Source organism: Mustela putorius, unplaced genomic scaffold (assembly GCF_011764305.1).
Source record: "Mustela putorius furo isolate JIRA1106 unplaced genomic scaffold, ASM1176430v1.1 tig00000242_pilon_pilon_pilon, whole genome shotgun sequence".
Taxonomy (NCBI): domain Eukaryota; kingdom Metazoa; phylum Chordata; class Mammalia; order Carnivora; family Mustelidae; genus Mustela; species Mustela putorius.
The window spans coordinates 15,873,715-15,887,374 of NW_025421325.1; the positions used below are offsets into that span (position 1 = coordinate 15,873,715).

The 13,660-nt window shown below is 45.1% G+C and overlaps 1 protein-coding gene across 2 annotated transcripts in view; it reads left to right on the forward strand.

Annotated features, from left to right (window-relative positions):
• The first annotated feature begins 10,652 nt into the window (after positions 1 to 10,652).
• The window catches only part of EPHX2 (epoxide hydrolase 2), a 60,984-nt gene continuing 57,976 nt past the window's right edge, over positions 10,653 to 13,660 (forward strand). Inside the window, exon 1 of one of the 2 annotated variants that reach the window (XM_004775106.3) lies at positions 10,653 to 10,844. Coding sequence is in view for 1 of the 2 variants with exons in the window: in XM_004775104.3 (XP_004775161.1) it covers positions 10,747 to 10,844 (98 nt within the window). In the remaining variant the exon portion in view is untranslated. The remainder of the gene's footprint in view (positions 10,845 to 13,660) is intronic. The other variant, XM_004775104.3, reaches the window with a different exon arrangement.

Genomic DNA, 13,660 nt, shown 5'->3' on the forward strand with positions numbered 1-13,660 from the left:
CCGTATTTCTAGCTTGTGTGTCTGCTCTGCTCCATACCCTGATCAACCACAGAAGCCTAACATCTCAAGGTCAGGTAGAATCTTAAAGGTCATCTGGATTAGCACATCAGCCTGTGTAGGAAACCTCGCTGACAAATTCCAGCCTCAGAAAACCCTGGCAATGAAGCACTTGCTACTTTTCCAAGTCAGTGAGTGCCACTGATGTCTGTTAGTCTTTACTGAAAGATACAGAATGTTTGCTTCATGAGTAAATAAAGGAAGGAATAGTACGTAGAAGCAGATTTGATATAGTAACACCACGAACCCCTGAGACTGAGCTACCCCAGTAGAAGGGGCTGACTGTCACTGGGCTGTGAACTGCCCTCGCAGGGATAACCGGAAGATGAAAATTCTTCTAGAAGCAGGTGACTTCCAGCATTCTGACATGCTCCCCTCCCAAAGTACCCGGAAGCCGCTCATCCGCTAGTATCCCCCTGGACCCCACCCCCACAATGCCCTACCCCCACATTCCCCAATGCAAGCTTTTGGGGCACCTTTCTTACCGGTGGTGACAGAAGAAGAAAGGCCTTTGAGAGAACACAGAACCAGCCTGGCTTGGAAGTCCCGGTCAGCTGACAAAAGTCCCCCCCAAATGGAAGGGCAGGTGCAAAGCAGAGCAGGGTGACTTCATTTTATGGTCACACTGATGCTGGAACAGGACCCACGTTGGCGGACGAGGGCGACCTGACTCTGAGGGTCAAGCTGGCTTCCTGGGGAGGGCTGGGTAAGTTCTGCAGGCTGGTCAGTTTGCCTGGGCTTCCCGCTCTGGCGGCTGGAGAGGCTTCCTGCAGGTGCTACGGGGGAGGGCGTCACGGAGAGCCAGGCACAAAGGCTTCTGCAGGTAAAAGCCAAAGCCAGTCCACAGGAGGGACTGCTGGCTTGGCCAGCACACAGACTCGTGCTCTCATTCTCTCTCTCTCTCTCCCTGTCTATTACACACACACACACACACACACACACACACACACGCACACATCTTCTCTGGAGGGAAGGAGGAGGAGCCTGTACTATTCAGCCTGTGTCCAGTGGGGACAGATAACAGATTTGCTCTTCTCTGTCCAGTACTTAAGATGCGTCTCTCTTTGCTCTGAAGGACCCTGTGCCCCGGGATCACTGCCTGGACCCCCTGACCTCACAGGTGGGGGGATCTCCTGGGTCCTGGGTCTGGGGGTCAAGAGAGCAGCATAACTGCCAGTCGAATAGCAGTGAGGATAGAGCCCTCAGCAAGCCAGCCTATGGATCTCTCCTTCCCCTTCTCCTCTGGAGGAAAACCCCTCTCCCCCTGCCGGCTGTCTGCAGGACAACCCGCTCACCTGTGCCCCTGCCTGGCTTGGCTGCAGCTTGCCTGTCCCCTCCTCAACCTCCTTGCCAGTGACTTTGCCTTCAGTTCCCAGAGAAGCAAGGTCATCTTCCAAACCATACACAGACCCGTTGCCTCCTTCTCTGATGAGGAGTCATATTCTTCCTCCCCTTTCTTCCCGCGTGGGAAGCTTGGCCTCTGTGATTTTGATGGAATCCCCATCAATTAAATAACCCCAGGCTTTCTCCTATCTTCACCACTCCTCCTGCTGGATCCTTTCCTTCAGCCCATAAATAAGCTCATCCTCCATCCTAAAAACACCCTTCGAGGTCTGCCTCCCCTTCAAGTTACTTGTTCTCTCACTTGTCTCCCTTATTGTTAAAAGCAAAGGCCCCTAAATAACCATGAGGGTTTGATTTCTGATTTTCTCCTTAAAAGCTGTGTGGGGTTTTTTTTACACAGTAAAAACCATCAACAAAATGAAAAGGTAACCTACTGAATGAGAGAAGATATTTACAAATGATATATCTGATAACAGATCCAAGATAGATAAAGAACTCATACAACTAATAGCAAAAAATAAACCAACAAAACCCCCCACAAGTAATCTATTAAAAACATGAATTAAATAGAAATTAAAAACAGAAATCAAATAGAAATATTTTCAAAGAAAAATAAAAAATGGTCAACAGACACATGAAAAGATGCTCAGTATCACTCATCATCAGGGAAATGCAAATGAAAACCCCAGTGAAATACTACCTCACACCAATCAGTATAGCTAGAATCAAAAAAAAACAAGAAATAACAAGTGTTGGTGAGGATGTGGAGAAAAGGGATCCTTTGTGCACTGTTCGTGAGAACGTAAATTGGTGCTGTGGAAAATGGTACGGAGTTTCCTCAAAAAATTACAAATAGAAATACCTTACAACCCAGCAATTCTGCTTCTGGGTATTTATGAGAAAAAAAAAAGAAAATACTAATTGAAGAAGATACGTGCATTCCTTTGTAGCATTACATACAATAGCCAAGAGAAGCAACCTCGGTGTCCATCAATAGATAAAGAAGATGTGATATTTACATACCATGGAATATTACTCAGCCATTAAAAAGGAACAAAATCTAGCCATTCACCACAACATAGATGGACCTAGAGGGATTTATGCTAGGCGAAATAAGTCAGACAAAGACAAACACCATGCGATTTCACTTCCATGTGGAATCTAAAAAAACAAAACAGATGAACAAGCAAATGGAAAACAAAACAGTAACAGACACACAAATATAGAGAAGAGACTGGTGGTTAAAGGAGGGGTGGGATGGGGGATGGGCGAAATAGGTGAAGGACGTTAAGAGGTACAAACTTCCAGGTATAAAATAAGTCAGTCACAAAGTACAGCTTAAGCCATAGAGTCAATAATTTTGTAATACCTTTTATGGTGATAGATAGTGACAGACAGTAACTACACTTACTCTGGTGAGCACTTTATAATGTATACAATGGTCTAATCATTATGTGGTTCACCTAAAACCAATATAATATTATGTGTCAAATACACTTTAAAAAAAAAGGCTGTGTAGTTTTCAATAGGTCGCTAGAACTTTCAGTTTCCTTATACATAAAATGAGGATGTGACTATTGGCCCCACTTCAACGGCTTGTTGTGAGGAGTGAATAAGTTAGTATAAATAAAGGGCTTAAAATAGTGAAATGATGCATGATGTTTGTGTGTGTGTGTAAATAAATGGGACATATTTGTGTATAAATATATATGTATACATATATACATGATTGCTAGTATTCTACGAAAATTAAAAGACATAAAATACAATAAAAATTCTCTAAACACCTATGTTCTCACTACCCATAATTAACAAAGGTTAGAATTTCACCTTATGTCCTTGCATATGGAGGGATGTGTGTGTGTAAGGAAGGAAATAATCATAAATTATACCAATAGGATTCTTGGCTGCAATCATTAAAAACCTATTAATAAATTTAAGCAGAAATGGCTTTTATTAAAAGACAATGGGTGGTTCATAGTAGCACTTAGAAAGCTGGAGAACCTGCTCAGGGCACAGGTGAAAACAATGGACACATCAGCCAGACCAGAGCCAAGATCACAAGTCAATCATTCACCTACAGGATGGGCCCGGGATGCTGTGGGACTGGATGGAAAACCTCCCAACGTCTGTCGCTGGGACTGCTATCACTGCTGGCCCTGGAAACCAACTTCTCCTGCTGCCAGAATTAATCCTCCTCTGTCCCTGCTTCTTTGTGTCACTAGCTCCCAACACAAAGGTGGGGACAGATGCTTCAGATTAATCGTGGGCCCATGAACGAAGTGCAAGGAAGGTTGAGCGAGCAGGAATCTGGTGTTTTGATGTCCTGGTAGAAAGCGGGAACATTCCCAAAATATTGGAAAGCAGTTTAAATGCTGGAAAGCTCCCCCAAATCTAGCTTTTTGGCTCCTAACATCAATGCACACCCAACTTTCCATAATAACACTTCCAAAAAAAAATTGTTTACATCTCACTGTTCTAGAAGTTGTCCCCAGAATTTGTTTTAATTTGGCATGGCAATACATACGGACACAGGAATGATTGTCGTGAAGGAAGAAGTTTATACTCACAGATCCCTGGAAATAAAAATCACAGTGGACCATGCAGGGCCACAGAGGGAAGCACCAGGGCTTAGCCAGGGTGCAGAAAAGTCAAAGAAAAAAACATTGCCCAGAGTAATTTTTTTTTAACATTTTATTTATTTATTTATCAGAGAGAGAAAGCACAAGCAGGGGGAGTGGCAGGGAGAGAGAGAAGCTGGCTCCCCGCTGAGCAAGGAACCTGATGTGGGGCTCGATCCCAGGATGCCGAAGGTGGATGTCCAATCGACTAAGCCACCCAGGCACCCCCATGGCCCAGGTATTTTTGGCGTTTCTGCAAGAAAGGCAAGGCAGGCCAGGGTAAGCTGCTTAGAATTGGAGAGTTTGAGGAATTTTGGCAAGCTGTGGGTGTAGGGACAGCCTCTAGTTATCTAGTACATAGCCGTGGGGTGTTTTTGTGCAGGGGAATGTTGGCTTGGTGTGCGAGAGATAAAGGATGAGGTTGGAGTATTGACTCGGGACTGTTTGGAAGGTTTGTAATATGATCTTGGTACCTCCTTGAAAACTGGATCACAGGGATGATGTAGATAAGTGTGGCCATTAGTTCGGCTCAGTGAGTATTGGTTGCCAACTAGACAAACACAGAATCTAAGAAAACACATTTAGAACACTAACATGAGGCAGTCGTTCCTCACAGAAAGAAAACTGCTCGTCCTCACCCCGAATCCCTAGGGCTCCTTAGTTACTCCCTCCAGCTCCATAGCTAACCTCCCTGCGCAATGTCCATCCTTGCTCTCGCCCTGACATGATGCCACCTTGAAGTTCTGTCTCCTATGGAATAAATCATAAAGCTCATCAAAAGCATACTGCATATAAAATAATAGGGTGGTCAGGAAACAAAATAAATTAACCAAGTAAAGAAGAAAATGATGACTGGTACAGCCCTCGTGTTAAAAGATCGTTAAGTTAGAGTTGGTATTTACAACTTTCCCCTTCCCCCATTCTCCAAAAGAAGCATCTATTCCATAAAAGACAAATTGCTACCCCCTCTGTTACGGAAGGAGCTCAATGTAATCAGATTGCCACCAGGGGACTAATTTGAGCCTCTGGGCTCAAGCACGCTATCTAGAGCTCAGGATTTGTCACTACTGTTGGGGAGCTGGGCATTTGGCAATGGTAGCAGTAGGAATCAAGCGGGAAAGGCAGTTGCAATGAGAATCACCTAATTAAGTTTACAACAATGAATTGACACTTGGCAAGACCCATCCATCTTGGGTAGAGTTTGGTGGTAACCAAAAGTCCCTGTGTAACTCTGGTCTTCGATGGTCTTTGATGGTGGCTCTAACCCTTGGGATTCTCCCAGAGACATGTTAGGGATTTTATTTATTACTTTGTTATAGAGGCTTCTTCTTGGTCCTTCCTCTCAGGACTGATAATGATGTGTCATGTACGGAGAAGTTGCCTTAACTCAAGTCTCATCACCCAAGGTCCAAACCACTTCCCACAGCCCCTATAATCAAGATAATAGTTTTCCCAAACAGGAGGCCTATCTAGAGCCATCTATTAAGTAGGAACACCAATGTTTCTCAAGGCCTTGGAGGAGTGTCTCCTGAGTTCTCTCACATGAAGAAGAAGGTGGAAGGTCAAACATAAAAAAATCCATACCAACATTAGTATTTTGCCAACTCTTCTCTTCCCCTATGCTAATGTCTGGTGTCTCATACTAACTTTGCATGGGCTGCCATTGAACAAACTGTGAATACCACCCTGTGATGGTTAATTTTTTTTAAAGCTTTTATTTATTTATCTGAAAGAGAGAGACAGAGAGAGCGAGCATGAGCAGGAGGAGGGGCAGAAGGAGACGGAGAAGCAGACTCCCCACTGAGCAGGGAGCTAGCCATGGGACTCGATTCCAGGACCCTGAGATCATGACCTGAGCTGAAGGCAGACACTTAGCTTACTGAGCCCCCAAGCGCCCCTGACAATCCATTTCTATCTATGATCACCAAATTGTGGATATCAATGAGTAGAATCTTGCAGTTTGGGAGTGTGTTTTTGTGTCCTCCGAGGTTTGTCCCTGGAACCTGCTTGCTGGGACATGGGGGGACCTAAACCTGGTTCAAGTCTAGAGGCAATGAGGAGGGGTAGGGTCAGGTATGAAGAAAGCTGGCTTATCTGGCCCATGATAAGGCCTTCAGGTGAGATAGTTGTGGGAAGTTCAGGGATAGTAGGAGCAAGTTTATCAGCTATGGAAAGAAAAACATCTTCTGCTTTCTGGTTTTTGTCATGGGAATGTTCCCAGTTTTTAGAGTCTCACGTCCCCACCAGTGCTGTGAATTGAACTGATGCAATAATGAGGCAAATCACAGGATTTTGAAATCAATTTATTTTGAACTTGGATTGGAGCCATCTTGTCAGTTAACCATTGATTGCCTGTCAACTTTGACTGTACCTTCAAATATATGCTTTTCTAAGCATTTGTTCTTCTTCTTCTCCTTTTTTTTTTTTAATATATTTTTAAGGGTTAGATCACAAGTAGGCAGAGAGGCAGAGAGAGAGGGGGGAAGCAGGCTCCCTGCTGAGCAGAGAGCCCAATGTGATGCAGGGCTGGATCCCAGGACCCTGAGACTATGACCTGAGCCGAAGGCAGAGGCTTTAACCCACTGAGCCACCCAGGCGCCCCCTAAGCATTTCTTCTTTACAGTGCACACAGTAGTAAACTTTCTCAGTGAGGAACACCAGAGGGACACTGCAGGAGGATGAAAGAGAGGTTTCCTGTGATTTGTAGCACAGGTGGGCACAGCTTTCAGCCTCAGCCTGGCAATCGCATCTCTGCAGCCATTTTGACACACAAACCAGAGCCCCGGGGAATCTGCATGGAGCCACCTGTCCAGATTCCCCTGGTAAGCCCCTGCAAGAACTTCGTGCAGCCGATTGTGGCCAGAGGATCCCATGTGAGGAAGACTGCAGGACAAATAATTTCACAAAGAGAAGGCCAGTTGAGATAAGCAAGAGAGCGGTTGTAAAGAGACCCAAGGACTGACTTTAATTCAGAGATGAGGAAAGCGAGGAGGAGCTAGGAGGAAAAAAAAACCAAGCAAGGGCAGTTTGCAGAGTGAGGCCCTGAGGAAGCTTGGAGAACCGAACTTGGAAAACTAGCAGTAGAGAGGGCTGAAACCAAAATCATGCACCAGAACCAGACTTGGGAACACACCGCTGTTGCTGAGTGCTGTTGCTGAATGCTGAGACCGGCATCACCCCAGCCAGCCGGGAACCCTGGATACTGCTGCTGTCCTCAAACTGTCAACCCGAACTCTCTCCTCTGTCTCTCCTTCCTTTACCAGCTCCCACTATCACATCTGGGCTGGGTGCATCTGATTTGCTGAGCCTAACTCGAAGACCTTCACCCTAGCTCAAGGTAGGCTCACAGAATCTCAGGGAGGAAAAGAGAAGCAGGCTTGGAAACCACACAGCCAAGAACAACATGGTAACAACAAACAATGTCGTGGGACAGTTTTTATGAAGTCCAATCTCAGGCCAGAGGCTGATGGGCAGAGTCCAGCATCAAGGAAGCCCAGGAAAAATGGTGTTTGTGGAGTCTAGCTTGAGAAGATCGCATTCCAAATGTGAGAACTATCAACATAGATATTCGAATGACAGCTGTCCACTGTACAGTAGAATTTTTCAAATATACGAAGAAGTTATAGATGTTTGGTAGTCAAAAAAAAAAACCGACTAAGAATGACAAGTAGCCTCCATAAATATTTCTAATGTCATTCTTATTGCCCCAGAAGCAACTAGAAATTCCTTGATTTCATCATTCTGCTACAATGGAAGCTTCTTAGTCCCTATTTTTGTCTGTTGCATTTACACAACGAATCCCAAGTACCCAGAAAGTGCTTAATAATTTTCTGATTGAATTGAAGAAATTCATTTGCTGCACTACAGAAAGACAAAGCTTCAGGTGGAATGTGGGTTTAGAAAACTGCCAGAGACAACTTTAATTTAGCTTGATTCAAACACCTACAGCAGGAGAAGCAACCATGTTGAGATCCTTTCTTGACCACCAGGAATTAAATAGAGTTTTAAAATAGGGTTGGAAAAGCAAGGCCTAGCAGGTGGCCAGAAAGGGTGTCAGTGGCAGGAAACCCGAAACAAAACCAGTTTACTGTTCATTGCAGATTACAATGGTTGTAATCTGCAGATTGTTCATTGCAGTTACAAGTTCATTGCAGATCTAGCGATTGACCTGAGGTGTCTTTGTGCATTTGGACCCCTACATTCACCATGCTTTCATGATTCCTGCTATCACCTCAAATGCATTTTATAAATATTAAGATTAGCAGACATAAGGGTTGTGACTTACATTTCCCTAGCCCAGCTGAGTAAGCTCTTACTTTCCTCCAAGTTGGCTGGCAGAAAACCTAGGGAAGCGTGACCCATGAGAAAGAGCAGAGCACAGTCAAATGCGACCTCTAAACCTTGCCTAAGCAGTTCGGCCAAGAAGTTACGTAACTGATAAGGTATTATAAAATACTCCAGACTCGGTCAGGTTCCCAGTGTAACTGCCATGAATAAGCAAAGGGCCATGTGAGAGCTTCATAGTCTCCTCTCACACGCAATGATCTCGATCTTAAGATGGAGTCTCATGTTCTGTGTTTCTTACTTTCCTTCCCGAAAGGGGGATTTCTCCCATCCAGCTCTGTCAATGTATCCTTCCTCTTTGCTTTGCTACGTTTACAAACACATACATATATGTATTCCTAAGTAGTCCCATATCCGTCAGCCAGCAGAAATCCCTTTAGTTATTAAATAGAAAGAGATTTAATACAGGATATTAAGAACCTACAAAACCTTTGAAAGCAGTGGAGGAAAGAGCTCCTGGGTGGGCCTTTAAGAAAGATCACCACTGAACCAGAAGCTGTTACCTCTGCCCTAATCCACCGGACACCCCTGGGATTGAGTTCAAGAACACACAGTTTCATGGGCAATCGGGAATCCAGGAGTGACTCCAAGTTCTTTGGGCTAAGTTACTGAGTGAACAAGTGCCACTGACTAAGACTGGGAATGTCCTGGAGAGAACAGGCTTGAGAGGTGGGAACGCAGCAAGAGTTCTGTTTTGGTCATGATACATTAGAGATCCCTGTCAGACAATCAAGAGGAGATGTGGAGTAGGAGACTCTGGAGACCAAAGGAAAGTCTAAGTTGGAGATTTAATTTATTTTTTATTTTATTTTTTAAAAGATTATTTATTTGACAGAGAGAGACACAATGAGAGAGGGAACACAAGCAGGAGGAATGGGAGAGGGAGAAACAACTTTCCCACCAAGCAGGGAGCCCAACTCAGGGCTTGATCCCAGGACTCTAACACTGAAAGTGTTCCGAAGGAGGTCGCCCAGTGTTATCCAAGTCCAAAATCGAACTGCTTTTTCCAGTTCCTCTGCTACATTTGGCTCTGTTAACTAAAAACTTCATGCTTCCTACTTTGTAGGAGTGGATTTCAGAAAGCACTAGTAACAACAGCCTCAGGGAGATCCCAGAAGAGGTTATGAGGCAAGAGACATAAGCATGGTCATAGTTCACCAGAGCAAAACACCCAAAATAGACTCATTTTCTTCTTCACCAGACTGATGATTGGTAGCTACAAAGAGTTGTAGATGAATACCTCGTCAGTAAGGTATCTGATGATCTTTCACAACATTCTTCTAGCTAAAGAGGGCAGAATATCCTGCATAAATTCACAGAGGACACATTCAGCAGAGAAGTCTCTGGGGTCTGTGTCTAGCGACATGGTCCTGGCAAGCTGGAACACTGAGGAGCCCAGAGCTTTTTTTTTTTTTTTAATATTTTATTTATTTATTTGTCAGAGAGAGATTAATAGTAGGCAGAGAGGCAGGCAGAGAGAGAGAGGAGGAAGCAGGCTCCCTGCTGAGCAGAGAGCCCGATGCGGGACTCGATCCCAAGACCCTGATTTCATGACCCGAGCCAAAGGCAGCGGCTTAACCCACTGAGCCACCCAGGCGCCCCCAGAGCATGTTTTTAATTCACAGAGCTACACTGCAGGCATGAGAAGCCTGACAACCCTTTGGCAAATACTCCTCAGACACTCCTAAGCAAAGTCCAGAAACAAAGGAGCCAACAATGTGGAATCCGTGAATTTAAACAAAGCTGGAACATTTTTAGGCAGCATTAGTACAAGGAGAAGGTACAAAGGGGTAGTAAGTACTCCAAATTTCCTTCTAAGCCTCATTCCAACAAGAGATTGGAATAGATGTATTCTGAGTAGGCATACGGTATCTGGAGCATATTTTACTCTTGAAACACATTTTGCCTTGACAGGTAAGTGTGTGATGAGGGGAGTGTGGACAGGATAGCGTCAGATCTGTAAATATACGCACCAAAAGGAGGGGCAACAAAGCTATGAGTTTAGTGGATATGCCAACCGAAACAAACATGGAAGGATCCAAACACTGAATGAAGCTTTTGGCCACACACACTTTAAAGGGTCAGTGGCCCCTGGTTCTTCCTCAGACCCCTTCTCTGAGGCCCGCCCCCGGACCGGCGACAGTATAGCAAGTTCGCCCGAAGTGGTCAGGACACTAGCAGGGGGACTGGATGCCTGGAGGCGGTGGAGACAGGTGGGTCGCCGCCCCTGCCGGCCCGGGACAGGGCGCGGGGCGGGACGGGGGCGGGGCGGGGGCGGGGTCCCCCTGGACCAGTGCGAGGGAGGCCCCGCGGCCCGCCGCTCCCATCCCGCTACGGGCCTCTGCGCACCGCCGGGAGCTTTGGTCCTCTGTGGGCCGCCATGGCGTTGCGCGCGGCCGTGCTCGACCTGGACGGGGTCCTGGCGCTGCCCTCGGTGGCCGGCGCGCTGGACCGCACCGAGGAGTTGGCGCTGCCCAGGTAAGGGGAATCAGCGCCCGGCCGGAGCAGGGGTGGCGAAGGGGGGAGCCGGGGCGCCAGGGGGCGGGCCCCCAGCTGAGAAAAGGCCTCTGGGTACCCCCAGCCTTGGTTTCACGGTGCTGTAGGGCGGGAGCTCTGCAGAGGTTAAGACAATTACCCTAAAAATACCCATGCACGCTACTAGACCCATTGTCTTAGTAAATGCTAAGTGATTAAATCTCTCTAAAGACTCCCAAAATTGCCCTCTGTGATGGATTCTTTTCCTAAAGTGAGAGGAGCTGCTCGCCGGGCTCACTGCTGCCCTCTAAATTCTGTGTCATGAAATGTGTCCTCAGGCCGCCCTGAAGTTGATGAGGGAACAAAGTCCTGTGCTTTGCGGGCGCACTTGGCTCTAATCGCAAACTAGAGAAACAGCCCCAAAGCCTCGTCGCTGGGAAGTGAACTAGGAAGCGTCACCAGGAAACCAAGAAACAGGATGTTCAGAACGAGATTTCAGATCAGAAAAGACCTGTTAATGAGAACTGAAAAAAAAGAAGCAAACCCACCAGAATGTGAAACAATTTTTTACAACATGGTTTCAATTATAGCTGGCTAGGGGGAAGCTACCTGCAGAAAAATGTGTGGAGGAAGTATCCCAGAATATGTTTGGGATTATTAATCCCAGATGAGACTATAATGATTTTCTTCATTTTTCTACTTTTTGGCATTTTCAGTTTATCTCTTCATGAACATATGCTTCCCCTATAGTCAGAAGGAGGGAAAGCATATTTGTTTAAAAGTTAAGAAAGAGGGTCGCTCCCGTGGCCCAGTTATTTAAGTGTCCACCTTGGGCTCAGGTCATGATCTTGGGGTCCTGGGACGCGATCCTGCATTGGGCTCCCTCCTCAGCGCGGAGTCTGCTTGACCCTCTGCGCCTACCTCCACTTGCGTACTGGCCCAAGCTCTCTCTTTCTCAAATAATTAAATAAGTTTTTTTTTTTTTTAAATTAAGAAAGAAAATAAATGATCACCCTGGTGACACCCAAAGAAGACTGAATTCTAAATTCCTGGCAAGGATAAGGAGCCTGATGGAAGCTTTAAGAGTTCTGTCCGTTTTGTTTCAGGGCAAATCAATGCTCAGAGACTGTTTTTGTTGGCAGCAGTTTCTGTAACCTAGGTTCACTGTGGGTGTTTCACAAGCCAGTAGCGAACAGAATAACGCCCTTCATAAACCAGTACACTACATACCCCCAAACAATGATAGATTGATCCATTATTGTTCTAGTCAAGGGGGAGTCTGAAATAAGTAAAGCCCAAATTTTGTTGAAGTGTACTTTCCCTTATTTTTTAAAAGATTTTGTTCATTTATTTGAGAGGGAATAGGAGAGAGAGACTGAGCTAGGCTTAGGAGTGGGGAGCAGTGAAGGGCAGTGGGAGAGGGAGAAGCAGACTCCCTGCTTAGCAGGGAACCTGACTGGGGCTCCATCCCCAGACCCTGGGATCATGACCTCAGTTGAAGGCAGATGCTTAACTGACTGAGCCATCCAGGCGCCCCCCCCTTTATATGTTCTTGATACCAGTCCTTTGTCATATGTAGGTATTGCAAGCATATCCATGTATATGGCTTGTTCATTCACTTTCTTAGTGGTATCTTTGATAAACAGGAGGTACTAATTTTAATGACTGATTTATCTTTTTATTACTGTTTTATGGTAGCGCTTTTTTGTATCCTTTTTTTTTTTTTAAATGGGCCTGAACCCACGATCAAGACCTGATCAAGACCTGAGCTAAGATCAAGAGTTGGACTCTTAAATAAAAATAAAATCTTAAAAAAAAAAAAATGGGTGGCTTAGTTGTTAAGCGGCTGCCTTCAGCTTAGGTTATGATCCCAGGGTCCTCGGATTGAGCCCCGCATTGGGCTCTCTGCTCCGTGGGAAGCCTGCTTCTCTCTTTCCCACTTCCCCGGCTTGTGTTCCTTCTGTCACTGTGTCTCCCTCTGTCAAATAAATAAATAAAAATAAAATCTTAAAAAAAAAAAGAGTCGGACACTTGGTGCGCCTGGGTGGCTTGAGTCGGTTAGGTGTCTGCCTTCTACCAGGTCATGATCCTGGTGTCCTGGGATCAAGCCATGTGTCAGGCTGCACGTTCAGCAGGGAGTCTGCTTCTCCCTCTGCTCCTCACCCCGCTCTCATGCTCTCTCTCATACGCTCTCTCAAATAATCTTTAAAAAAAAAAAAAAAAAGAGATGCTTAACTGACGGAGCTGCCCAGGTACTGCTGCCTTCGGTGTCCTTTTAAGAAATTTTTGCATTCTTAAAGATCGTGAAGATATCCCACTTTCTTGGAGAACCTAGATTGTTTTAACTTTCACATTTAAATACATGATCCACCTCAAAACAAATTTTGTATATGGTGTGGAGTCTCCCTGCCCCCTATGGATATCCGGTTGCTCTAATGTCATTTATTTAAAAAAATCTTTCCCACATTAAATTTCAGTGGTGCCTTGGTGAGAAAATCAAATGGACCATGTATGTAGATGTCTATTTCTGGACTCCCTATTATGCTAAGTTGATATATAACTCCATGCAATAATATCACATTGTCTTAATTTATAATAAATTTTAAAATCTTGTAATATAAATCCTTCATATTTAATCTTAAAGATTTGTTTGGCTATTCTGTGTCCTTTATTTTCCAGATAAATTTTGTAATCAATGTGTCAATTTTCACACTTATAAACAAAATCTGCTGGGATTATGATTGGAGTGAATTAAATCTTTATATCCATTTGGTGAGAATTTTTGCCCAAACCATATCGTCTCCCGATCCATGAACTTG